Raw genomic sequence first — 27,718 nt, 5'->3', positions numbered from 1 at the left:
GGCCTGGGAACTCCATATGCTGCAGGGTGGCCAAAAAAAGAAAAAAAAAAGGCAAATGAACTCTGGAGTTCCCTGGTAGCCTAGAGGTTAAGGATTTAGCACAGTCATTGCTGTGGCTTGGGCTCAGTCCCTGGCCCAGGAACTTCCAGATATCGTGGGCAAGGCCAAAAAATACAAAACAACAATAAAACCCAAACAAAACAGCAACAACAAAAAAACAAATGGATTTACAGTTAACATCCACGCCCTTATAAGCCTGCACTACTGCCCCCACTTTGAAAGGCTGCTGCTGGGTAGAATACAAGATATTAATATACATGATTTCATTATCACTCCATTTTTACAGGTTAAGACCAAGTCTCAGAGATATTAAATGACTTAACCCATGGTCTCATAAATGGTAAACACCAGACCCCAGATTGGAATCTAGGTCCATATGACTTCAAAGTATTCTTTGGCTTTGCTGGACTACCTCAAATGCTATGCTTATTCCCACCTATATTAAAGACAGACCTCCTTGCTGCTATCACCTTAGAGAACTGTTTGCTAGTTAACAGTTTGTAAGTTAAGCTTATATCTACCATATAACCCAGCAATTCTATTCCTTACATATTTACTCAAGGCAAGTGAAAACATTTGTCCACATAAAAGACTGGTTTAAGAATATCCAGGGAGTTCCCGGTCATGGCGCAGCGGTTAACGAATCCGACTAGGAACCATGAGGTTGCGGGTTCGGTCCCTGTCCTTGCTCAGTGGGTTAAGGATCCGGCGTTGCTGTGGCTCTGGCGTAGGCCGGCGGCTACAGCTCTGATTCGACCCCTAGCCTGGGAACCTCCATATGCCGCGGAGCGGCCCAAGAAATAGCAAAAAGACAAAAAAAAAAAAAAAAAATCCAGGAGTTCCTATCACGGCTCAGTGGTAACGATCTCAACTAGTATCCAAGAGGATGACGGTTTGATCCCTGGCCTCGCTCAGTGGGTTAACGATCTGGCGTTGCCATGAGCTGTGGTGTAGGTCCCAGACATGGCTCCAATCTGGCAATGCTGTGGCAGTGGTGCAGGCTGGCAGCTACAGCTCTGATTCAACCCCTAGCCTGGGAACTTTTATACACCATGGGTGTGGCCCTAAAAAGATAACGGAAAAAAAAAAAAAAAAGAATATATCCGTAGATGGAGTTCCAGTTGTGTCTCAGTGGAAATGAACCTGACTAGAATCCATGAGGATATGGGTTCGATCCTTGGCTCACTCAGTGGGTTAATGATCGGGTGTTACAGAGAGCTGTGGTGTAGGTCAGAGATGCAGCTCGGATCCAGTGTTGCTATGGCTGTGGTGTAGACGTACAGCTGCAACTCCAATTTGACCCCTAGCCTGGGAACTTCCATCTGCGGCAGGGGTGGCCCTAAAAAGCAAAAAAAAATCCCACCATAGACAGTATAATTTTTAAAGCCCCAAATGGAAAACAAGCCCAATGGGTTATCAACAAAATGGATATACCAAATATAGTATATCCATACAGTATATTACTACTCAGAAATAAAAAGGAACTAACTTCTATGGAGACAGAAGTGAAAAAGTGACTGGAAAGGGCACCATGGAAACTTCCAGGGGGATGGAAGTATCTTCTACCTTGTCTGTAGGTGTGGTAGTTACCTGTCAAAATTCATCTAACTCAACACTTGAGACCTAGCACTTTATTTTTATGTAAATCATACCTCAATAAAGGTGGGGGGAGGTAACAATAACAGTAGTGATAGTGGTAGCTAATATATACTATCTCACCATCTACCAGAGACAACATTGCACCCTTCATTTGTGCTTTGAATTAAACTTTACAACTACCTTGTGATGGAAACAGCATCACTATTTTCATTTTCCAGATGAGGAAAAGGTTAATATCTCATACTGTACAAACTGTATAGCAAGAATGTGAACCCATATCTGACAGATTCTAGAGCCTGCTTCTTAACTATGATGTCACACAGCCTTTTCAAATTCCGCAGTATCTCCCTAAAACTTAAATGCCTGCTGTGTGTCTGCCAGTACTGGACTGGGCTCAGAGGGACACATCTCCTGTCCTCACGGAGCTGATGATGTTTTCTCCTCTCCTCCTCCAAACATGAGCCTTTCTCCAGGTTACTATGATCTCAGAAGCACTTCATATGGCTAAAGAATATTCCTCCAAAGGAATTCATCTTGACCTTAATGTTGTACTTTTAGGTTAGTTCCAATTTTTGTGAATTGATGTATTTTAAAAATCCAGTGGAGAAAGAACATTTACAGGTGACTGGACATCCCAGACTAGGCACAATGTCATGATTTTTTGCATTTGACTAGAAATAGATAAAATTTGTGTTGTAACTTTAGGTACAGCCAGTGCTACTCAGGAGCTCTGATGAGCAGTCCCGGTGTGCAAAAATGCATTAAAATGAGAAACATTATTAACGAACACAATTTAGGAGAAAACAGTTTATCAAAATGTGGGATCCACAAGGGGAAATAATAAAAGTCATTCTTGCTAGGGGAAAAAGTTGGGGCTCAATGAGTTAAGGGAATAAAAAAAGAGAGGCAAAGAGCTAGGAAGTCTGCCAATCAACGTGTATCCTGGCACAACTCAAAGAACTAGAGATCCTTCTGTCCAGATGTATTCTTTACAAGAGGAAGCTGAGGATATAAGGCAGAATTGTAAAGTAAAAGAATTGTCTGGGTTCAGCTCTGGCTTGGTCTCTTCCTAGGGCTACGAGCAATCAACCTAAGGTTCCCAGAGCCTCAGATATTTCATTTGGAAATGGAGATGATGACAATGTTAACCTGATGAGATTACTGTGGGGATCAAATAATATATGCAACGTGCCTAGCATGCTCTGGTTAATGCTGGATCTCATTCCTAGAACTAGTCCTCAGGTAGCTGGTCTCGCCAGTCTGTGTGTTCTTCCAGATCTCACTGGTTCGATCCCCAGCCACACGCAGTGCAGTGTTAAGGATCCAGCATTCCTATACCTGAAGTTTGGGTCGTAGCTGTGGCTCAGATTCAATCCCTGGCCCGGGAATGTCCATATGCAGTGGGGGCGGGAGGGGGAGTAACTGTAGATTCAACCCAATTCCTATCAAAATCCCATCTGTGTTCTCTGCTGAAATCACAAGCTGAACATAAAACTCATGTGAAAATACAAGGGACACAAAATAGCCAAAACGATCTTGAAAAAGAAAAAGTTAGAAGACTCATACTTCCCAATCTCAAAATTTACAACAAAGCTACAGTAATCAAAATAGTGTAGTACTGACATAAAGAACTAACACAAATTGTTTCCAACAAGAGTGCCACAATTCAATGGGGGAAAGAACAGTCTTTTCAACAAATGGTGCTGGAATAACAGAATATCTACATGTAAAAGAATGAAGCTGGGCCCCTACATGACACTATATATAAAAATTAATCCATTGTATATTCTTGCCTCCTTTGTCATGGATTAATTTACCATAGGTGTGTGGATTTATTTCTGGGCTTTCTATGTTGTTCCACTGATCTATATTTATGTTTTTGTGTCAATACCATACTGTTTGTTTTTTTTTTGGTCTTTTAGGGCTGCAGCTGTGGCATATGGAGGTTCCTAGGCTAGGGGTCGAATCAGAGCTGCAACTGCCAGCTTACACCACAGCCACAGCAATGTGGGATCCGAGCCGTGTTTGCGACCTATACCACAGGTCATGGCAATGCTGTATCCTTAACCCAGTGAGCGAGGCCAGGGATGGAATTTTCATCTTCTTGGATACTAGTCAGATTTGTTTCCACTGAGCCACGATGGGAACTCTAGTACCATACTGTTTTGATAACAGAAGCTCTGTGGTATAGTCTGAAGTCAGGAAGCCTAATTCTTCCAGCTCTGTTTTTCCTTCTCAAGATTGTTTTGGCTATTTGGGGTCTTTTGTGTTTCCACGTAAATTAAAATTTTGTGTTTCCATATAAATTAAAATTTTTTTCTGTGAAAAATGCTATTGGTAATTTAATAGGGATTGCACTGAATCTGCAGACTGCCTTGGATAATGTAGTCATTTTGATGATACTGATTCTTCCAATCCAGAACATGGTATCTTTCCATTTGTTTGTGTTATCTTCGATTTCCTTCATCAGTGTCTTACAGTTTTCAGAGTATAGGTCTTTGCCTTTTCAGATAGATTTATTCCTAGGTATTTTATTCTCTTTGATGTGATTGTAAATGGGATTGGTTCCCTAATTTCTTTTACTAAGTGAAGTAGGTCAGACAGAGAAAAACACGTATCATGAGATCACTAATATGTGGAATTCAATAAAAAAATAATACAAAAGAACTTATAAAACAGAAATAGTCTCAAAGACTTAGAAACCAAACTTATGGCTACCAATGGGGAAATGTTGGAGGTAGAGATAAATTAGGAGGTTGGGATTAACAATACATACTACTACACGTAAAACAGATAAGTAACAAAGACCTATGGCATAGCACACAGAAATCTACTCAATATTCTGTAATAACCTGTATGGGAAAAGAATCTGAAAAAGAATGGATATATGTGTTTATAGAAGTGATTCACTTTGCTGTACACCTGAAACTAACACAACATTGTAAGTCAACTATACTCCAATAAAATTAAAAAAAAATCCCAAATGGATCAAAGATCTAAAACTATTAAACTCTTAGCAAAAAAAAACAGGTATAAATCTTTGTGATCCTATTTTAGGCAACAGTTTCTTACATATGACAAAAAAGCATAACTGAAAAAAGAAAAAATAATTTGGGTTTCATTAAAATTAAAAATTGTGGGAGTTCCCGTGGTGGAGCAGTGGTTAACGAATCTGACTAGGAACCATGAGGTTGCGGGTTCGATCCCTGGCCTTGCTCAGTGGGTTAAGGATCTGGCGTTGCCATGAGCTGTGGTGTAGGTTGCAGACACAGCTCGGATCCCGAGTTGCTGTGGCTCTGGCGAAGGCTAGCAGCTGTAGCTCCGATTTGACCCCTAGCCTGGGAACCTCCATATGCCGCAGATACGGCCCTAGAAACAACAAAATAAATAAATAAATAAATAAATAAATAAATAAAAATTGTGTGTCAAAGGAACTATTAAGAAAATGAAAAAACCCACAGAATGGGAGAAAAAAACTTTAAGTCATGTATCTGATAAGGATCTATTATCCAGGATATATAAAGAACTCTTATTTATAACTCAACAATAAAAAGATAACTCTATTAGGAATTCCCATCCTAGCTCAGTGGAAACAAATCTGCCTAGTATCCATGAGGACTCGGGTTCAATCCCTGGCCTCGTTCAGTGGGTTAAGGATCCGGTGTTGCACTGAGCTGTGGTGTAGGTTGCAGATGTAGCTCGGATCCTGTGTTGCTGTGGCCGCGGTGTAGGCCAGCAGCTGTAGCTCCGATTGGACCCTTAGCCTGGGAACCTCCATATGCCACAGGTGCAGCCCTAAAAAGACAAAAAAATAAAATAAAAATAAACTGGAACCTTCATACATTTCTAGTGGGGATGTAAAATGGTGGTGCAACTTTGAAAAATGGTTTGGCAGTTCCTCAAAAAATTAAACCCATGGAGTTCCCGCTGTGGCGCAGTGGTTACCGAATCCGACTAATAACCATGAGGTTGCGAGTTCAGTCCCTGCCCTTGCTCAGTGGGTTAATGATCCGGCGTTGCCGTGAGCTGTGGTGTAGGTTGCAGACGCGGCTCGGATCCTGCGTTGCTGTGGCTCTGGTGTAGGCCAGTGGCTACAGCTCCGATTCGACCCCTAGCCTGGGAAACTCCATATGCTGTGGGAACGGCCCAAAGAAATAGAAAAAAGACAAAAAAAAAAAAAATTTAAACCCAGAGTTGCCGTATTACACAGAAATTCCACTCTTAGGTATACAGCTAAGAGAATTGAAAATATATGTCCATACAAAAACTTGTACATAAATGTTCACAGCAACGTTATTCATAATAGCCAAACTGTAGAAACAACCAAAATGTCCACCAACTGATGACTACATAAACAAAATGTGGTATATCCATATAATAGATTATTATTTGGCCATAAAAAGGAATGAAGTATGATTCATGCTATATTATACATGAATCTTGAATCATCATGCTAAGTGAAAGAAATCAGATACAAAAAGCTACAAATTGTACTATGCCATTTATATGAAGTATCCAGGATATGAAAATCCATAGAGACAGAAAATAGATTAGTGTTTGCCACAGGTGGAGCCAAGGTATGGGATGGGGAGTAATTGATAATATGGGTAAAAGGTTTCTATTCTGGAGTGATGAATATGTCTGGAATTAGGTGATGGTGATAGTTGCACAACTCTGAATATGTTAAAAAAAAAACCAACAACAAAAAAACATTGCATCATACACTTACATAAAATAAAAAATAAAAAAAACCATGTCAAAAAATAAGTAGTAGGCTGGATTTGGCCTGCAGGTCATAATTTGTTGACCCCTGATCTAAAGGACAGTCCTTGAAATCTCTCATAAAATCAGTTCTCTTCATCTTTTTCTCTGAGGGGACTATTTACTTGTTATCCAATTTACTTCTGTAAACTGGTATTGTAAAAAACCTTGACAAGTCTTTGTTCGAATCAGGATACACTATGAAACTGTTGTGGTCTATTATACCAAATACATTCAAAGAGAAAACCAATCTAGTTTGGTGTGACTTGTTTCCAGTGAATTTATATTCAAATTATACAAGAAACAAAACTAAAATAGGGAGTTCCTGTCATGGCACAGTGGTTAACGAATCCGACTAGGAACCATGAGGTTGCGGGTTCGATCCCCGGCCTTGTTCAGTGGGTTAGGGATCCGGCGTTGCCATGAGCTGTGGTGTAGGTTGCAGACGTGACTTGGATCCCTGTGCTGCTGTGGCTGTGGCATAGGCCGGTGGCTACAGCTCCGATTAGACCCCTAGCCCGGGAACCTCCTCCATACGCCGAGGGAGCGGCCCAAGAAATGGCAAAAAGCCAAAAAAAAAAAAAAAAAAAACCCAACAAAAAAACCCCTAAAATAAAAAGCAATCAAGTCAGATTGTGATGGTTAGATATATAATGTTTGTAATTTGTTTAAGGACAATATTAAGAAAACTAATAAAGGAAGAGAATAAATCCTCCAAGGTAAAAACTGTTAGTTAAGCCCTTTAACTTTCTTTTTTTTTTTGCTTTTTAGGGCTGCACCTGTGGCATATGGAAGTTCCTAGGCTAGGGGTTGAGTCAGAGCTACAGCTGAGGCCTACACCACAGCCACAGCAACACTAGATCCTGTGTCTTTGACCTAAACCTCAGTTCACAGGATCGCCAGATCCTTCCCCCACTGAGCAAGGCCATTGATTGAACTTGCATCATCATGGAAACTATCTGGGTTTGTTTCCACTGAGCCACAATGGGAACTCCTTGTTAAGTCCTTTAAAAAAAAAAGTGGACATGTGCTTGATGTAGAAAGAATATGAACTCTGAAGCCAGACAAGCCTGATAGAAATCTTATTAATCTTATTTCTACCACTTATGTGATCTTGGAAACACTGTTTTACTCTCCTTACTCATAAAGTAAGGTTACTTTTCTGTCCCTCTCAGTGTTAATGCCTAACATGGTGACAAGAAAGCCCACAAGTGAAAGAAACAGAATGGATCAAAGTGTGCTAAGAACTTTAAGGTGGACTTGAAAGATCCTGGTGATGTTGAAAGCAAATACCCTCTGCCCCAAAGCGAGGACTGCGGGCCACAAATGGAAATCCCAGGATATTTGGCTCCTGTCTGGTTATGACAATAAAACTCACTGAGACAAGATGAGCTAGTGTATGTCACTCAAGGAGAATGTGGAACGCTCAGCAAAGAAGTCCAAGGAATATGAAGAAGTGATTTAGTCTATATACCAGAAAATCTTAGAATTTGCCCTAATTAGCATTAAACCGAAATCCTCACATCTCAACCTCCCTTCTGGCTCTCTTACTCAGATGCTGTCACTACAATAATTCTTTGTATTTTCTTAATGAACACTTTTAACTTTCTATTTTGAAACAATTTCAAACATACAAAAAGGTGAAAGAATAGTACAAAAACACCCATATATAGTTTTCCCCTGATTCATTGCTAACACTGCCACATTTGCTTTCTTTCTCTCCTCCTCCTTCCTTCTCTCTCTCTCCCCTGAACCATTTAGGAATAACCTGCAGACTTCAGGAACCTTTACGTACTTATTTCAGTGTGTATTTCAAAGAATGAGGTCATTCTATTATTTAACCAGAGAATATTTAACAAAATCAGTAAACTTGACATTTATATAGTACTATTATTCAACATACAGTATATATTCACATTTCACTATCTGCCCTAATATTATTCTTTTGATTTTGATTTCTCAAGATCCAACCCAGGATCACATATTGCATTCAGTTGTCACTTTCTGTTTGGTCTCCTTTAATCTGGAAGAGTTCCTCAGCCTTTTTTTTTTTTTTTAAACATTGACACTTCTAAAGAAAAATGCCTCTTGATTTGGATATGTCTGATTATTTCCTTGTGATTAGTTTTAGGTCATACATTTTGTCAGAAGTGGGAGTTCCCACTGTGGCTCAGCAGAAACAAATAGACTAGCATTTACAAGGACACAGGTTCAATCCCTGGCCTCGCTCAGTGGGTTAAGGATCCGGTGTTGCTGTGGCTGTGGTGTAGGCTGGCAGCTACAGCTCTGATTTGACCCCTAGTCTGGGAACCTCCATATACAGAGGGTGCCACCCTAAAAAAATAAAAACAAACAAAAGAAATACTACCTAAGTGATCTTGTGTCCTCAATGCACACTATCAAGGGGCATCTGATGTTACGGTGGTATCTACCAGGTTTCTCTAATCTAATATTACTATTTCCCCCTTTGCTATCTGTGAGGAATACTTTTACATTGTGCAGATATCCTGTCCTCCACCAAACTTCCACCCAACAGTTTCAATCACTCATTGATTATTCTTGTCTGAATCAATTACTAGTGTGATGTGGTATGACGGTTATAAAATGGTGATTTTTCCAACTTTATCATATCTTCATTTTTTTTCTTTGCTTTTGTTTTTGTTTTTTTAGGACCACACCCACACCATATGGAGGTTCCCAGGCTAGGGGTGGAATCAGAGCTACAGCTGCTGGCTTACGCCACAGCCACAGCAACATCAGATCCTTAACCCACTGAGCGAGGCCAGGGATCAAACCCACAATCTCATGGTTCCTAGTCGGACTGTTCCCGCTACACCACAGCGGGAACTCCCCATATCTTCATTTAGGGTTGCTAACCTACTAGAATAAAGTGCTTTTTTTTTTCTCTCTCTCCCCCCTCCTTCTTTCTCTTCCTTTCTCTCTTACCAATGCAAACTCAGATATTTTTTTATTCAGTGGGATTTATTTATTTATTTATTTAATCTTCTTACAGCTGCACCTGTGGCATATGGAAGTTTCTGGGCTAGGGGTCAAATCAGAGCTGCAGCTGCCAGCCTACACTACAGCCACAGCAACATGGGATCTGAGCTGCATCTGTGACCTATGCCGCAGCTTTCACCAACGCCAGATCCTTAACCCACTGAGCAAGGCCAGGGATCAAACCCACATTCTCACTGACTTTATGTTGGGTTCTTAACCTGCTGAGCCACAGTGGGAACTCCTATTCAGTGGGTTTTAATTGTTACTGTCATTATTCATCCTGATGCTCAAATTACCACACATTTGGCCAGTAGCATGCCCTTAGAGTTGGCTTCTATATCCTTATGATATGTCCCTGTCATTTTTTTTTTTTTTTATCTTTTGAGGGCCACACTCGCGGCATATGGAGGTTCCCAGGCTCCCAGGCTAGGGGTCTAATCGGAGCTGTAGCTGCCAGCCTACACCACAGCCACAGCAACGCCAGATCCTTAACCCACTGAGCAAGGCCAAGGATCAAACCAGCAACCTCATGGTTCCTAGCTGGATTTGTTTCCGCTGCGCCACAATGGGAACTCCCCTATCGTTTTTAATTCTTTACTTTCTGTTGATTTTCTGCCACAAGATGCTGTAAGCTCATTTTGTACACTCACTGTCTCAAACCTAGGTCAATTATTCCTCCAAGACCTCTGGTTCCTTTTAGTGAGGAATGGTATTTGGAAAATAGTAACACATAGTTATTGAGGGAGCACCGCTTCTGGACCATTTCAGAAGACAGAGTTGGAAATAACATATAAATTTATATTAAAAAATACTGGAGTTCCCATTGTGGCGCAGTGGAAACGAATCCAACTAGGAACCATGGGGTTGCGGGTTCCATCCCTGGCCTTGCTCTGTGGGTTGGGGATCCGGCATTGCCGTGAGCTGTGGTGTAGGTCGCAGACATGGCTTGGATCCCGAGTTGCTGTGGCTCTGGCGTAGGCTGGTGTCTACAGCTCCGATTAGACCCTAGCCTGGGAACCTCCATATGCCAAGGGCACAGCCCTAAAAGACAAAAATAAACCAAAAAACAAAAAAAACACACCAAACATATTTTAAAACCATGAGTTTATACTGATACTGATTCCGGTCTAGTACCTCAGAGTTTTTCTTTGCCTTTCCCTATTCCATATTTGAATTTCCCTTCTCACTGTGTGAGAATAACATTGATATATCATATCAATATTGTAAATATATTTATTATATATTAACATTGATATATTTATCCCAACAACACTGATATATTTACTCATTTGATCAATTCTACAATACACATAAAATAGTTAACAGAATTGCTATAATACCACTACAAATGACAAATCTACTAACTGGAACTCAATCAAGATTTCTTTAGTGTATTTGTCCTTAGAATATACAGTGAGTACCATGTTCACAAATTACTTGAGTTAGGAGTTCTCTTTGTAGCTCAGAGGTTAACAAACCCAGCTAGGATCCATGAGGATGCGGGTTCGATCACTGACCTCGCTCAGTGGGTTAAGGATCTGGCATTTCCATGAGCTGTGGTGTAGGTCACAGACACAGCTTAGATCTTGTGTTGTTGTGGCTGTGGCTCCGATTCGACCCCCCTAGCGTGGGAACCTTCCTATGCAGCGGGTGTGGCCCTAAAAAAAAAGAAAGAAAATGTACTTGAAATTACCCCTTCCCAACTTTGCTGACTTAATTTTACCTCAATGTGGTTATAAAAGTAAAAACTCTACAAAAAGATTCAGAAGAGCTATTCCCTTTTCTCTACCCCTCCACTCTATGCTTTCTATCCCCTAAAGGTTTATTCTCTTCATTAGTTTCTGCTTATCCATTCTATGCTTAATTTGCAAAAACATATAGGTTTATATATAAATTCCAATTATCCCTCCTTTGGCAATATTATATTAAAATAGCCCTTAAATATATGGATATTCAATTTCATTCATACGAGAAATGTAACTTAAAAGGATATTGAGATACCATTTTTCATCTATCAGAATGGTAAAAAATTCAAAATCTTAACCACACGGTCTGTTGGTGAGTTGTGGAGAAACAGGCACTGTCATGCATCACTCACTACCAGGAAGGCAAAAGGGTGCAACTTCTCAGAGGGAAATTTGGCAATATCTAACAAAACTGCATTTACCCTTTGGTCAGCACTTTCACTTCTAGGCTTTTACCCTGAAGATTCATCTCCAGCAATAATAATAAAAAATATGCCCAAGGTGATTCATTATGATATTATAATTATAAACTATTAGAAACAACACTAAGAGCCCATACATGGGGAAATTCATTGAATAAATCTTGGTTTATCTACACACTAGAGTATTATGCAGCTGTGAAAAAAACACTATGAACTGATCTGAGTGATTTCCAAGATATATTAATAAGTATAAAGAGAGCATATGGGAGTTCCCGTCGTGGCGCAGTGGTTAACGAATCCGACTAGGAACCATGAGGTTGCAGGTTCGGTCCCTGCCCTTGCTCAGTGGGTTAACGATCTGGCGTTGCCGTGAGCTGTGGTGTAGGTCACAGACGCGGCTCGGATCCTGCATTGCTGTGGCTTTGGCGTAGGCTGGCAGCTACAGCTCCAATTCCACCCCTAGCCTGGGAACCTCCATATGCCGCAGGAGCAGCCCAAGAAATAGCAAAAAGACAAAAAAAAAAAAAAAGAGAGAGAGAGCGAGAGCATACGGCATTCTCATCCTTAGCAAGTCCTCCAAGTCTGGTCAGTCACTCTGTTCTCTCCTTAAATGCTCTCTACCTCATCCCCCTAGAAATCCATGATTCATTACTACAGTGGTTCTCTTATACAATATTTACCTGACAAAACCCCAAGACCTGATGTTCTTCTAGCTTTCCTACATCTTCACCTTTCCTTTTCCCTACTGATTCTTTCCCCTTGGGATTAAACATACTCAAATTTCTCTAAAAAGTCCTCCCTTGATGCCAAATCTACATCTAGCCCAGGCCTTTCATTTCTCTTCCCCTTCACAGCCATACTGAAAGGATAGTCTCTACTTGATATTTTTACCTCCTCACTTCCCAATAATTCCTCAACCCACTTCCAGCTATACCACAAAAATGACCTTTGCCAAAGTGATCACCACTGTGGCTTCCTTGCCCTAAATTAATGGGCACTTCTCAGTCCTTACTTTACTTGGTCCCTGGCAGTAAAGGATAGTGCTGACCACTCCTTCCTCAATGAAATCCTACTCTGGGTTCTGCGACATCCCCTTTCTGTTTTCCTTCCTGCTCCTCTGGTTGCTCTTTTCTGATAGTATTTGCATACTCTTTGTCCAACTGGCCCTTATATTGGTTTTCATTATGGCTCTATCCTAGGCTTTCTTCCTACTCTATACACACTTCTCAAAGACAATCACAGCTCGTTATCATTGTCCCAATCTAATGCTGCTCACTGCTCCCAAATCAACATCTCCAATGTGTACCTCAGCTCAGACCAAGTATTCAAACTACCTATCTCAAAAGCACTAGATAACACATGGGCTGTAGCTCCTGAACATTCATAACCAAGCTCATCATCTTTTCCCTCAAACTGAGTCCTTTTTCCACTGCTCCCTCATTCAGTGAACTTACCCGCCAACTAGAAACTTAACTTTCATCCTTGACTCCTCTCTTTTCCTAACTTTTCACATTCAGTCACCAATAATTCTATTAATCCTACCTCCTTAATGTCTTTAAAATTCTCTGACTTCTTGTCATCCAAATTATCATTACCTAGGAGCTCCCAACGTGGCGCAGCAGAAATGAATCTGACTAGGAACCATGAGGTTGCGGGTTTGATCCCTGGCCTCACTCATTGGGTTAAGGATCTGGCGTTGCTTTAAGCTGTGGTGTAGGTCGCAGACATGGCTCAGATCCTGCATTGCTGTGGCTCTGATGTAGGCCGGCAGCTACAGTTCCAAGTGGACCCCCTAGCCTGGGAACCTCCATATACCATGGGGTGCGGCCCTAAAAAAAAAAAAAAAAAATTCATTATCTAGGTTCAGGTAACCTATCATCTCCTCTTCCTGAATCACTGCCACTAGCTCTTAAGTGGTCTGGCTGTTCTCAGTTTAAACCTGCAATCTTTGTTTTGAAGCCAAGATTAATTAAAAAAGAATAAACCAACTTAAGTCTGATCATATTGCTCCATGGTAAAGATCACTGAGGGGCTCTCCATTGCCCTTAGAACAAAATGGACAGTCTTCAACATAGCTTACAGCATCCTTCATAGGAACATCCCACCTGCACTCACCTCATCAACCTCACCCTGTATCCTGTGACCGTCTTCCACTTGTGTTCTGTGACCATTGGTTCTCTTGAACTGAGTACTTTCTACTCTCTCATGCATCATTCATACGCTGTTCCTCTAATCTAGAGCTTTTTCTCTCCCTGTTTCCTCTAAATCCAGCTAGCTCCTCACACCCACCTTTCAGGTATCAGCTTAGACTACACTTCTCTTAGAAAGCCAAGGTGGGATCTCTCCAGCCCATCACGTTTCACTCATTTGTGAAATTTCTCAGAATAATGATGGACACATGGGGGAGAAGTTGGGGATGAGGAGAAAAATGTTTGTTGAACATTATGTTTAAGAGTGAAGAAGTGTGATAGCTAAGAGTATAAGTTGGTACAAACTCCATGAACGGCAATTCTGTTAATATTTATCAAAAATAAGATACATATACCCTTCCGATTTACTAATTCCATTTTGTAGACATTTACTCTAAAGAAATACACCCACAGGTGTCAAATGGTATTGCAGGGAATAACACTGTACACGAAAAATTGGAAGTAATCTACATATCCATCAACAGGAACAACTTAAATAAATTATGGTACATTCACACAAATGAATACACTAAAGCCATGAAAGAACTGAATATCAGAAATAGCTTTATGTACTGAAATGATAAAATCATGAAAGTATATTTTAAAATTCAAAAGTAAGGTACAAACCAATAAATATGTTAGGCTAACGTTTGTGAGAAAAGGTGAGAATTTTATCCATAAAATTTCTCTGAATTTGATCTACAGAAAAAAAATTTTTCTCTGGAAGGATACTGAAACTGAATACATTAGTTTATTATTCCAGGGAAATGAATTTAGTGGCTGGGAAAAAGAATGGAAAGGAGGATTTCCTGTTGCGGGTTAGTGCATTAAGAATCCAACTAGTATCCATGAGGACGCAGGTTCGATCCCTGGCCTTGCTCAGTGTGTTAAGGATCCCGTGTTGCTGTGAGCTGTGGTATAGATCACAGATGTGGCTTGGATCTGGCGTAGCCATGGCTGTGGCATAGGCCGGCAGCTACAGCTCTGACTTGACCCTTAGCCTTGGAACTTTAATGTGCCTTGGGTGCAGCCATAAAAAGCAAAAAACAGGAGTTCCCGTCGTGGCGCAGTGGTTAACGAATCCGACTAGGAACCATGAGGTTGCGGGTTCGGTCCCTGCCCTTGCTCAGTGGGTTAACGATCTGGCGTTGCCGTAAGCTGTGGTGTAGGTTGCAGACGCGGCTCGGATCCTGCGTTGCTGTGGCTCTGGCGTAGGCCGGTGGCTACGGCTCCGATTCAACCCCTAGCCTGGGAACCTCCATATGCTGCGGGAGTGGCCCAAGAAATAGCAGCAGCAGCAACAACAACAACAACAACAACAACAAAAAAAAAGCAAAAAACAAACAAAACCAAAGAAGCCAATCAAAGCAACAGCCTTTAGTAAGCCTCTACTAAAAGTTCAACACTACCTCTTAAGAGTTCTCTGTTTCTTTTTGCATTTTTCAAAAGTATACAAAGAAGTTAATTAGGAAATATAGGAAAAAAATTCCCCCAGATAATAAAGAGGAAAACATTATAATCAAAACCCACAAATGGACAGGAGCATTTTACTGTTGGTTTTACCTCTTTTATCCCACCCTCACCCTTATTAAACCACCTCTCCTTAAATCATTGCAGTTGTTAACTGAAATGGCGCCCATGTGTGACAATGAGTGGGAAATAAAACAAAGGAAGAAAATGACTATAAAGCATTTTAAAAAGTTGCCATCAAACCAGCATATCAGAAAACTTCAAGAGCTTTCTTTTTTTTTTTTTTTTTTGCCATTTCTTGGGCTGCTTCCGCAGCATATGGAGGTTCCCAGGCTAGGGGTCTAATCGGAGCTGTAGCTGCCAGCCTACACCACAACTCACAGCAACACGGGATCCTTAACCCACTGAGCGAGGCCAGGAATCGAACCCGCAACCTCGTGGTTCCTAGTCGGATTCGTTAACCTCTGAGCCACGAAGGGAACTCCAAGAGCTTTCTATAAATAACAACAGCAGCTAATATTTCAGTGTTACATACCATGTGTTTTACAGTATACTGAGCACTGCGCTAAGTACTTTACATAAATTAAATTATTTATTCCTCCTTTTAAACCTAAGAGACAAACAGGATATGCGTATTATTTTACAGAAGAGGAAATGGGACCTAAAAGTTAATGGACTTTTCCAAGGTCATATGGCTTATAATGGCATTTTTATTACTATGGGGGGGATGTAAGAAAGGTATCCTCTCCAACCTCAAACTAGGAAAGAGGGAAATAAGTACAGCTGATTTTCCCTCCTCCTTGGCGTCCATGACACCAGGTTCTCCTACCTCTATGCTACTCTTCCCGTCTCCTCTGGGTAGAGGAAGAGAAGAAACAGTTATAATCTCTAAATGCTGAAACACCTTGGTTCTTGGCCTCGGGCCCTCTTCGCTCTCCTCCTCCTTTCTTCCCCCATGATATTATCCAGTCATCCAGTTTCATGGCTCTATACACCACTGGTTCTCAAACTTTTTAGTCTCAGGACTCCTTTACACTATTAAAAATTACTGAAGATACCAGAGTTTTTTTTTTTTTTAAATATGGGTTATCTACCAATATTTACCATATTAGAAATTAAAATAGAAATATTAACTTCATTTATAACTAACTATAATTTTATGAAATGAAATTTTACAAATTAATTTCATTTTAAAATAACAAAATTATAACACATTTTTAACACATTTTAAAGAAAAAGCAACTATATGTCCTAAGACGAACTTTTCTTTTTTTCTTTTTTTTCTTTAATCTTTTCTTAATTTTATTTTACAGCCATACCCACAGCATATGGAAGTTCCCAGGCTAAGGATGCTATGCTGCAGTTGTGGCAACACTAGATCCTTTTTAACCCATTGTGCCAGCCTGGGGATTGAATCCTCACCTCCACAGTGACCTGAGCCACTGTGGCTGGATTCTTAACCCACTGTGCTACTTGGAGTTCTTGGACAGGAACTCCAAGACAAAAGAATTATTAAGAGTGGCACTGCTTTACATTTTTGCAAAACTCTTTTTTTTTTTTTTGGTCTTTTCTAGGGCCACTTCCCACAGCATATGGAGGTTCCCAGGCTAGGGGTTGAATCAGAGCTGTAGCCACCGTTTATACCAGAGCCACAGCAACTCAGGATCCGAGCTACATCTGCTGCTCACAGCAACACCGGATCCTTAACCCACTGAGCAAGGCCAGGGATTGAACCCACAACCTCATAGTTCCTAGTCAGATTCCTTAACCACTGCACCACGATGGGAACTCCGCAAAACTCTTTTTAATGTCTGGCATAGTGGAAGACAATGGGGTCCTTATATCTACTTTTGTATTCAATTTGTTGCAATATGTTACTTTGGTTGAAATATATAAAGAAAATCTAGAATAATAAAGATAAGTAGTTGGAATAAGGAGGAGCATTTTAATAGTCTTTTTAGATAATTGCAGGTATCCTTCTTTGATACTACACCAAAACTGGACAAATAATAGTTTCTTAACGTTACATTGTGTAATCTAAAACCACATAAATGAGCTGGTGGTGCCCTGCTACATTAAAACGTATTGGTCTATTTTGCATCATGACTGGGTCTTTTATATACGTACGACTATTTTGAAAACAGTGACCCACTGAATGTGAAGATCTTTGATGACGATTATTATTTTTTTGTCTTTTTGTGTGTGTATCTTTTTAGGGCCATACCTGCAGCATATGGAGGTTCCCAGGCTAGGGGTGGAAATGGAGCTAAAGCCACCAACCTACGCCACAGCCACAGCAATGTGGGATCTGAGCCACGTCTGCGACTTGACAGCACAGCTCACGGCAACACCAGATCCTTAACCCACGAGCAAAGCCAGGGATCGAACCCACATCCTCATGGATGCTAGTCGGGTTTGTTAACCACTGAGCCATGATGGGAACTCCCTTCAATTATTAACATTTATTATACAATATGGTTGGCATTTGTTAATATCACCATAGATGTCATCAAAAAGTCTTTTAAGAAGTATTGAGAAGCTATCAAGCTCATGGTGGCAGATACAAGTTTTCTTATATTCTTTTGTTTGTTTGGTTTAAACCTCAGATTTTATCCTTGGCAAAAAATAGTGTCAGTTGTTCTTGACATTTTACTTCATTTATTTTAAAGAAAACGTCTGCCAAATACCAGGTTTGAATAAACACAGTTTTTGTCTGCTAGTCATTCTTTCAGAGCGTTCCATGAAAAAGAAAAAAAAAAAGACCAGTTGAGCTTACAACTCAAACAATTGTACAAGTGCTTTTCCTTACGAAAACTGTTATAGGAATTCCCGTTGCAGCTCAGCGGTAACAAATCTAAATCCTGAGGGTGCAGGTTCGATCCCTGGCCTTGCTCAGTGGATTAAGGATCTGGCATTGTGATGAGCTGTGGTGCAGGTCACAGACATGGCTCAGATCTGGTGTTGCTGTGGCTGTGGTGTAGGCCAGTTGCTACAGCTCTGATTAGATCCCTAGCCTAGGAACTTCCCTATGCCACAGGTGGGCCCTACAAAGCAAAAAAAGAACAAGAAAAACAAAAACCATCATAGTTTAGTATGCAGCAGTATTTTATAGGTTCTTTCCACCCCATAATATAGAATACTGAAGAGATGTGTACTTAAGGGTTGCAATTCAAGATTAGTAACTTATAGGAATTCCTGTTGTGGCTCAGCAACTAACAAAAAAATACCCGACTAGCATCCATGAGGACGCGGGTTCGATCCCTGGCCTCGCTCAGTGGGTTAAGGATCCGGTGTCGCAGGGAGCTGTGGTGTAGGCTGCAAACACAGCTAGGATCCCGAGTTGCTGTGGCTCTGGCATAGGCTGGCAGCTACAGCTCTGATTGGACCCCTAGCCTGGGAACCTCCATATGTCGTGGGTGAGGCCCTAAAGAGACAAAGACAAAAAACTTTTATTGCTTCACATCAAGGCCATTTAAAGTAAGACTGTCTTTTTTCACTGCAAGTTCAGGGGATGGGTAATTCAATTAATTTGATATTACTTGCCTTGATTCATTCTAAAGTATAGTTTTAGCACTTTTTTTTGGTAATTTTTTTTTTTTTTTGTCTGTTCTCTTTTTAGGCCCGCACCCACAGAATATGGAAGTTCCCAGGCCAGGGGTCCAATTGGAGCTGTTGCTGCCAGCCTAAAGCCAGAGCCACAGCAATGCCAGATCCGAGCCACGTCTGCGACCTACACCACAGCTCACACCAATGCCAGATCCTCAACCCACTGAGCAAGGGCAGGGATCGAACCCGAAACCTCATGGTTCCTAGTTGGATTTGTTTCCATTGCACCATGACGGGAACTCCTTTTTTTTTGTCTTTTGTCTTTTTTGTTGTTGTTGTTGTTGCTATTTCTTGGGCCGCTCCCGCGGCATATGGAGGTTCCCAGGCCAGGGGTTGAATCGGAGCTGTAGCCACCGGCCTACGCCAGAGCCACAGCAACGCGGGATCCGAGCTGCGTCTGCAACCTACACCACAGCTCACGGCAACGCCGGATCCTTAACCCACTGAGCAAGGGCAGGGACCGAACCCGAAACCTCATGGTTCCTAGTCGGATTCGTTAACCACTGCGCCACGACGGGAACTCCGGAACTCCTTTTTTTGTAAATTTTTAAAGGAATTAATTTTTGTGGGTTTTTTTGTTTTTTTGTGTTTTTTTGCAAATAATCTTTTAGAATTACGAAAATAGTTTTGACTTCATGGATTCATTTGAAAGGTCATGGGGATCCCCAGGAGTCTGCAGACCACACCTTGAAAACTGCTACTATTAGACTATTACAATGACTTTCCAGTTTTTATCCAGTCTATGTTCTTTTGGTTCCAGACCCACTGAACCCTGTAACAATGATAAAAATGTCTTTGCACTTATCAAAGGCCAAGTCCTCTGCCTAAATTCTGAATCTTATCCCCTCCAGTCTTCCCTAGGACTTTGCTCCTTGGCTGCTCCTGCGGCATATGGAGGTTCCCAGGCCAGGGGTCTAATCGGAGCTGTAGCCACCGGCCTACGCCAGAGCCACAGCAACGCAGGATCCGAGCCGCGTCTGCAACCTACACCACAGCTCACGGCAACGCCGGATCCTTAACCCACTGAGCAAGGGCAGGGACCGAACCCGCTACCTCATGGTTCCTAGTCAGATTCGTTAACCACTGAGCCACGACGGGAACTCCCTAATCCTGAATTCTAATCCTTTTCTCTCTCATTAACATAGACACAAACTCTAGTATCTCTTCCCATTCTTATAAATCTCTCCTTTGATCCCATAGGCTCCTCCAGCTATTGCCCCATTTCTCTGCTTCCTTTTGTAAACGAAGTCTTTAAAGAATTGTCTTCATAACTCAATAAAGCTGGAAAACAAAAACAAAGTGACTTTGAAGGGAGGAAGTGAGGGGAATAAAAAAAGATGTCATTCTTCCTCCAATCTGCTGAAATGACTTCCCATTGGTTAAAGCCAACAAGATAGCAGAGGACGGCAGGACTACTGACAGGTCTGTAGAAGTCAGCTGCCCAGGTAGTGAGCTGAAGAAAGAAAGGTGAAGCACAGATGTGGAAGGGCAAGAGAAGACATCTTTTCTAGTTTATTTACCCTATTTACTGCTTATATTCTATCTTTCCTTTCATCTAGGGGAAAAGTTTATAACAACTATAATTTTCATCACTCTCTCTAAAAAAAAAAATAAAAAACAGAGTTGTCTACTTGCTGTTGCCATTTCTTTACCTCCAATTCACTCCTCAACCCCTTCGATCTAGTATCTATTCTCACCACTCAAAAAAAACTGCTCTGATACAACTACAGATGTGATAAATTCATTTGAGTAATAAAAAAAATAAAGTAAAAAACAAACAAACAAAAAACCACTCTGGTCAAGACCATCATCATTATTTTGTCCTCACTTATTCAACCTCTCAGAAGCACTGAGTAGAACCGACCACTCCTTTCTTGAAATATTCTCATTACACTCTCCTCTCTCTAATCTCTGATTCCTTGCTACTTCACTGATTCTTTCATGGGTTAACTTTTTTATCTCTTTGGCTTTTATTAATCAATGTCTGAAAGCTACAGTACCTCCAGAGCTAGGTCTTGGACCCCATTCTCTAAAGCTCCATGGATGTCTGAAGTCTTCAGATTTTTCCCTACAGTCCAGACCTCTCCCCCCATTAGTACCATCAACTGCCTACCTGACATATCCATAAAGCTATCCAACAGGCTTCTAAACTTAATATGTCCAACCCCCGATTCTCTCATGAACCTATTTTTCTCCTAATTGTCTTTCAATCCACTTTCATTTTTCTAATCTCACAAGTGGCAAAGTGGGATTTAAGCTAGATCTTTATTTTAACCTCTAAGCCCGTGGGAATTCCTTCATATTATGCACTGCTACTATACAGGTCCTAACCAAGGTGGCCTTTAGCCAAGTGCAAATTCAAACAGTTCATTCACTTTAACATATTTTTGCATTTGAGTGCCAAACTATTGGAAACAATAGATAGAATCCTGTTTTGTGTTCTTAGAAGTTTCTAAATCATGTGGACAAAGTTATCAAACCAGGAAGAGATAGTAGAAAAAATATGGGTGTGCGGAGGTAAGGTTAAAAGGAGAAGCCCTGCCAGCTAACATTAACTTGCTACTCGGCATCCACCAGACCTGGATGGTGAATTTCTCAACCTCGGCTTTTTTGGCATTTGGCTCTCGGTAATTCTTTACTGTATTGTGCGTGTAGGGTGTTCAGCAGCATCCCTACCCTTCCGGTGGTACCCTTCTAGTTTTCACAGCCAAAATTGTTTCTGGCCATTGCCAAATGTCCCCTTGGAGGTAAAACCTTCTATGCCCCACCCCCAGCTGCACTAAAGGGATGTGCTTTGGGTTATGTTCCAAAGGGAATATGTGAAGAAATTTAAAAAAAATAGAGTAAAGGGAAAATAATACAATTATTTTAAAAAATGTTTTTTAGAGGTATGGGAAATAATTAGGATATAAAACTATAAAAGGGTTTAGCAAACTATAAATGGTATGAACCCCATTTTGTAGAAAAAAATTACATAACCATAAAAAAAAATCTGGGAGACTTAATATTTGTTATTTATTAAACTAGCTTACAGTGAACCAGGCACTGTATTAAGCACTTCACAAAATCACCTCATTTAATCATCACAACAATTCTCAGTTACTGCTCCAGTCTGCAGATCTGGAAACTGGAGGTAACTTGCACAAGGCTATGTAGCTATAGAAAAGGTTGGTCTTGAAAGTAAAGTTATTCAGCTTCAATGCCCAGCTCTTAACTAGCATTCTGCTTCATAATGAACAAAAGCAATATACCAAACATTAACAATGTTTATCTCTGGATGGTAGAATTAAAAGTGATTTTGTTTTCTTCTATGTTTTTTCTGATTTTTCTGTCTATTCCATATTTTCTACTGTAATATTTATTAATTCTTTATTATTATTATTATTATTTTTGTTTTTTGTCTTTTTTGCCATTTCTTAGGCTGCTCCCACGGCATATGGAGATTCCCAGGCTAGGGGTCAAATCGGAGCTGTAACCACTGGCCTACACCAGGGCCAGAGCAACGCGGGATCCAAGCTGTGTCTGCAACCTACACCACAGCTCACGGCAACGCCAGATCCTTAACCGACTGAGCAAGGCCAGGGATTGAACCCGCAACCTCATGGTTCCTAGTTGGATTCGTTAATCACTGTGCCACGATGGGAACTCCTATTACTTCTTTAATCAGGAAAAAATTTTAAGTGAAACTTGTAGACTACTTGGTAACGTGGAGAAAGAATTATTACAGAAAAGATAGACATACACTCAAAAAAAGAAGGAAAAAAGAAAAGATTCAAAATTCAGTGTAAAGTGTGACTACAACTATGTAAAAATATGCAAGAGATAAAGGAAGTATATAAAATACTAATAGTAATTATATTAGGGATGAGGGAATAAGAAGTAATTTTTATTTTCCTCTTCCATATAACTATTAACAGTTACATAATGGTAAAAGTTTATAATGAAAAAGAAAGCAATAACAATCATCTATAATTTCATTACCTTAAGAGAACATTGTTAGTATTTAATAAATTTCTTTCTAGTCTTTTTCTAAGATCAGCATAATCACTTACAAACATTAATGTGTTTGTAGGAACCAAAGAGAATTCTTATTCAGCCTGCAGATGACACTAAGTTGGATAGGACAGCTAAAAGGTGGATTTAAAAGATGATCTTGAGGAAGAAAAGAGAATGGAACTAACATTATGGAGTGTCTCTGTGTCACACACAATGAAAAAGCTGAATTCAAGGCCTGACAATCTATGGACTGGAGAGTACAACACTGGACAAGGTGCTGGTTTTTCTAAACCTTTTCTGGGGGGCCACACCCTTGCATGCACAAGTTCCCAGGTTGGGCATCGCACCCATGCCATGACCGTAAACAGTCATAGCAGTGACAATGTTGGGTTCTTAACCCGATGAGCCTTGAGGGAATTCCTAAACCTTTGAAAAAAACAAACAACTTTTTTCCTATCTACCTTCCCCAGCATTTCTTTGAAGTTAAAATGAGAAAGTGTACATGCCTGCAAGTGTGTATATGTGAAAACACTTTGTAAACTCTAAATTCCAGTAAAAAGGTAAGAATCCCTGCTGTACAAGCCCACAGTAAAAACAGCAGTATGCAATTCAGTACCTGTTTTCTAAGTACAAAGGAAATAATATGGCTAAAACTCAATTTCTGTGTGACCATGTCAATCACTAATCTTGATTCTGATTTATCTGCCTAATAAAGGAGAGGTAACCTTCAGGTATGATTTGCAGAGAAAAACTGTTTATGCCTAGAACAGTACCAAGAGGATTCTCTGCGGGTAGAGAATGGAGAGCCAGCCATCTATAACTCAGGTGCAAAGTGGATCTCTTACCTGCAGCTCTGCTTCTAGGCCCAGTCTCCTGATAAAGGGGTCAGTGACATGGTAGCGCCGCTCAAAGCTCAGGGCACCTCGCTCCTGGGGACAGAAACAAACTCATAGCTTCAATGATTCAATTCAACATGATTTACTACATGCCTGTTACACATACAGCACTGTGGTGGGCCCCACAGGAGCTAGAAAAGAGAAAACAAACTGGCCTGCAGGAGCTTACACTATACTTGAGCAGGGATTAGAGAGTAATAGAAGAGAGTATAATTATAAACACTAAGTTGTAATTGCTGGGTTATAAAAAAATTTTTTGAGGAGTTCCCGTCGTGGCTCAGTGGTTAACGAATCTGACTAGGAACCATGAGGTAGCGGGTTCGGTCCCTGCCCTTGCTCAGTGGGTTAACGATCCGGCGTTGCTGTGAGCTGTGGTGTAGGTTGCAGACGCGGCTCGGATCCCACGTTTCTGTGGCTCTGGCGTAGGCCGGTGGCTACAGCTCTGATTCAACCCCTACCCTGGGAACCTCCATATGCCGAGGGAGCGGCTCAAGAAAAAGGCAAAAAGCCAAAAAGCCAAAAAAAAAATTTTTTTTTTTGAAACAACACATAGGGAATGTTTCCAAATTTAGGTTAGAGATGGTGGGCATCACCTGAAGGGCACATATTGTGGAGTTATACAAAAGAAATCAGTAACATGCATGTCCCTCCAACTCTATCATTCTGTGCCTCTAGGGATTGATCCTTGCCCCTGAGGGCCACCTAGCCTAATGAAATCTCTCTCTCTCTCTCTCTCTCTCTCACACTCACACACACACACACACACACACACACACACACAACTCCACAGATGGACAAAGCTGCAAAAGGATTCAAGGATGTAGGGGAAAATATATGAAACACAGACTAACATGCACCAGGAACATGGCTCATGTAGAAGCATGCACTCAAGCCCTCTGGATGGTGACTACAGCTTATGCTGCATGACACTTGTTTTTTTTTTGTTTTTTGTTTTTTTTCCTCTTTTTTGGCTGTGCCCAAGGCATGCAAAAGTTCTCAGGCTAGGGATATAACCTGCCAGAGCAGCAACCCAAGCCACAGCAGTGATAAGGCTGGATCCTTAACCTGTTGAGCCATCAGGGAACTCCTGCATGCCACTTAATTTTTAAAAGACCTTTGGCATGCAATGTTTATGAAATACTTTCTCAGGTTCTTTTGGATTTCATTCTCAAGGTCAGCCTGCAGGCGCACAGACTTTATTATCATTTAACAACAGAAAACAAGGCCCGGGGAGGTAAAATGACTAAAGTCTTATAGGTAAGACTTTATAAGGGCAGTGGTAAGATTAAGCTCTTGACCCCAGCTTGGGGTTTTTACTTCAGAGGTACATCCTGTCTTGGTCCAATCACTTCCATTAAACTCCTGTGTTCCTCTACTGAGAGTTTCCCTGAGAAAGCCTGGGCTACCTCCTAACTGAACTTGATTGCCCAGTCATCCATTCATCTCACAGTACGGGAGTGTTTCCTATGTATAAACTGCAGAGAAGAGGTGCAGACTTTGGTACCAGAGACCCTCAAAGAAGAGAAGAGTCTAAGCTAAACTGGGATTAAGAGTCTCCCAGCTTCTATTATATGTACAACTGAGCAGCCAGGGCAACATGAAGAAGCTCTATTGACTCCTGCTGTCCCCAACTCCCCACCTCAACACAGATGAGCGTGCACATACTCCCCTCCCTCGCCAGACTCCATCAATCTCAGCAGCCCAGGTAAAAGTGCTTGGACAGAGGAGTCTCCATGAGTTCCATGTTCTTGGATAAAAGACTGGAGTCAAAAGACCTGGATTCTAGTCCTGGGTTTGCCACTAACTAGTTATGTGATTTCAGGCAAGTCATCAACTTTAGTCCTTGGTTTCTTTGGCTATAAAACAAATCTGTGAGGGAAAAAGGACTTTATGCTCTGGTTTGAAGGTTTAGGTTGCTTACCTTGATCTGCCTACGGATGAGGTCTCTAGTTATGTTGACTTTTGCCATCTTCTTTTAATGGATTCAACACAAGGAAGCTATAGAAGGATCTTCAGGACCCCTGAGCATCCCAGCCAAGCCCAGGTCCACAAGACTCGCATTTAATTACCTGGGGGGAAAAAGTCATTAAACGTTGGGGGATGGAATAAGGTGGCTTCAGAGCTCTGATTCCACCCCTAAAACAGCTCACCAGCCTACCCAATAAACTGACTATTGCCTATAATTTATGACATGGTGGCCTGGCCATGCTCCACAATAAAGAAGAAATTCTGAAGTGTGAAGGGGTTGGGGAGAAACAATGATTCACAGCCACAGGAAGCACTGGAACAAACGCTGAAGGAGCCATGTGTGCTTCTCCAGAAAATGTGTGTGTGTGTGCATGTGTGAAGGAAGATGGAAACATATCCTGAAAGTAAGAATAAGGCATACACAAGAAAGACGTCAAGTTTCACTTGCTCAGTATGTATCTGTGGCAACCAGTCTGAAACTTCTAATTATGTTTCAAAATCCTTGACCTTCGGCTTGGCTTTCCCCAAAACCAAATAGTATCACAAACAGAACATTTAACCCTCTAACAGATTCAAAGAATCAAAGAGCAGGCAGGAAATGTACAATGACCATGTCCAACATAAAGAAATCCCTCTTTGGAGTTCCCGTTGTGGCTCAGTGGTTAACGAATCTGAATGGGAACCATGAGGTTGCAGGTTTGATCCCTGGCCTTGCTCAGTGGGTTCAGGATCTGGCGTTGCCATGAGCTGTAGTATAGGTCACAGATGCAGCTTGGATCCTGAGTTGCTGTGGCTCTGGCATAGGCTGGTGGCTATAGCGCTGATTCAACCCCTAGCCTGGGAACCTCCATATGCCACAGGAGCGGCCCAAGAAATGGCAGAAAGACAAAAAAAAAAAAAAAGAAAGAAAGAAAGAAAGAAAGAAATCCCTCTTTAATACCCTGAACAGCAGGCTTTCAGACTCAGAAGCTCTTGAAGCAACCTATACCTTTGTTATACAACTTTGATGGGAAGAAAGACCAAGTCATTTCATTTCTGATAATTTACCATAAGAAAGCACAAAACATGAGCAATAAAAAAGTTCCATATTGGAGTTCCCATCATGGTGCAGGGATTAACGAATCCGACTAGGAACCATGAGGTTGCGGGTTCAATCCCTGGCCTTGCTCAATGGGCTAAGGATCATGGTGTTGCCGTGAGCTGTGGTGTAGGTTGCAGAGGCGGTTCGGATCCCCCATTGCTGTGGCTCTGGCGTAGGCCAGTGGCTACAGCTCTGATTCGACTCCTAGCCTGGGAACCTCCATGTGCCACGGGAGCGGCCCGAAAAATGGCGAAAAGATTAAAAAAAAAAAAAAAAAAAGTTCCACATTAAAGCATATTCATCACAGATTTTATAAAAGAAAAAAAATTAAAACCATCCAAGTTTCCAATGATAGATGGAGGAATGGATAAATAATGTATAGCTATATGATATTCTGCAACATTAGAAATGCTACTTATATAGGAAAAATGCTTATATCACATCAAATATTTATATAACATGATGCTTTTGCAACGAACACTATTATAACAGCTATGTTTTAAAAAGGAAATATAAAAAATAACAATTCCCATCTTTGGATAATAAATAGCTTGACTGTTTTTCCTTTTCCTTCGGCCACATCCACAGCATGTAAAAGTTCCGGCCTGGGATTGAACCCTTGTCACAGCGGTAACCAGAGCCACAGCAGTCACAATGCCAGATCATTAACCCACTAGGCCATCAGGGAACTCCTCAAATTTTTTCTATAAAAGCACACTAATTTTACAATCAGGAAAAAAAAAAAACAACCTAGAGGAAAAAAAAACCCATTAGGTTTTAAAAGAAAGTTCTGCCTCCTGTTACTTCCACCTTTTGGTCCTGGTTCCACCTCTGAAGCTACACAGGAGATCTCATCTTTCTTCTTCATGATGACCCTTTGTGCTGTGATGATGGTTTGTAGCACCCACCAGGCCTCTCTGCCAAC

General features: G+C 41.1%; 1 protein-coding gene across 3 annotated transcripts in view; it reads right to left on the bottom strand.

Moving 5' to 3' along the window:
• WDTC1 (WD and tetratricopeptide repeats 1) overlaps positions 1-27,718 on the bottom strand; it is a 69,007-nt gene that overhangs the window by 26,051 nt on the left and 15,238 nt on the right. For all 3 annotated transcript variants that reach the window (XM_047792800.1, XM_047792802.1, XM_047792801.1), the window contains exons 2-3: positions 25,666-25,813; positions 23,694-23,777 (exon numbers count right to left, since the gene is read on the bottom strand). In XM_047792800.1, coding sequence (XP_047648756.1) covers positions 23,694-23,777; positions 25,666-25,713 — 132 coding nt within the window. In that variant the 5' untranslated portion in view covers positions 25,714-25,813. The remainder of the gene's footprint in view (positions 1-23,693; positions 23,778-25,665; positions 25,814-27,718) is intronic.

This window comes from Phacochoerus africanus, chromosome 8 (assembly GCF_016906955.1).
Source record: "Phacochoerus africanus isolate WHEZ1 chromosome 8, ROS_Pafr_v1, whole genome shotgun sequence".
In the NCBI taxonomy this organism is placed as follows: domain Eukaryota; kingdom Metazoa; phylum Chordata; class Mammalia; order Artiodactyla; family Suidae; genus Phacochoerus; species Phacochoerus africanus.
The sequence above is the reverse complement of the archived record's forward strand: the minus strand, read 5'-3'. Positions and strand labels throughout refer to the sequence as shown.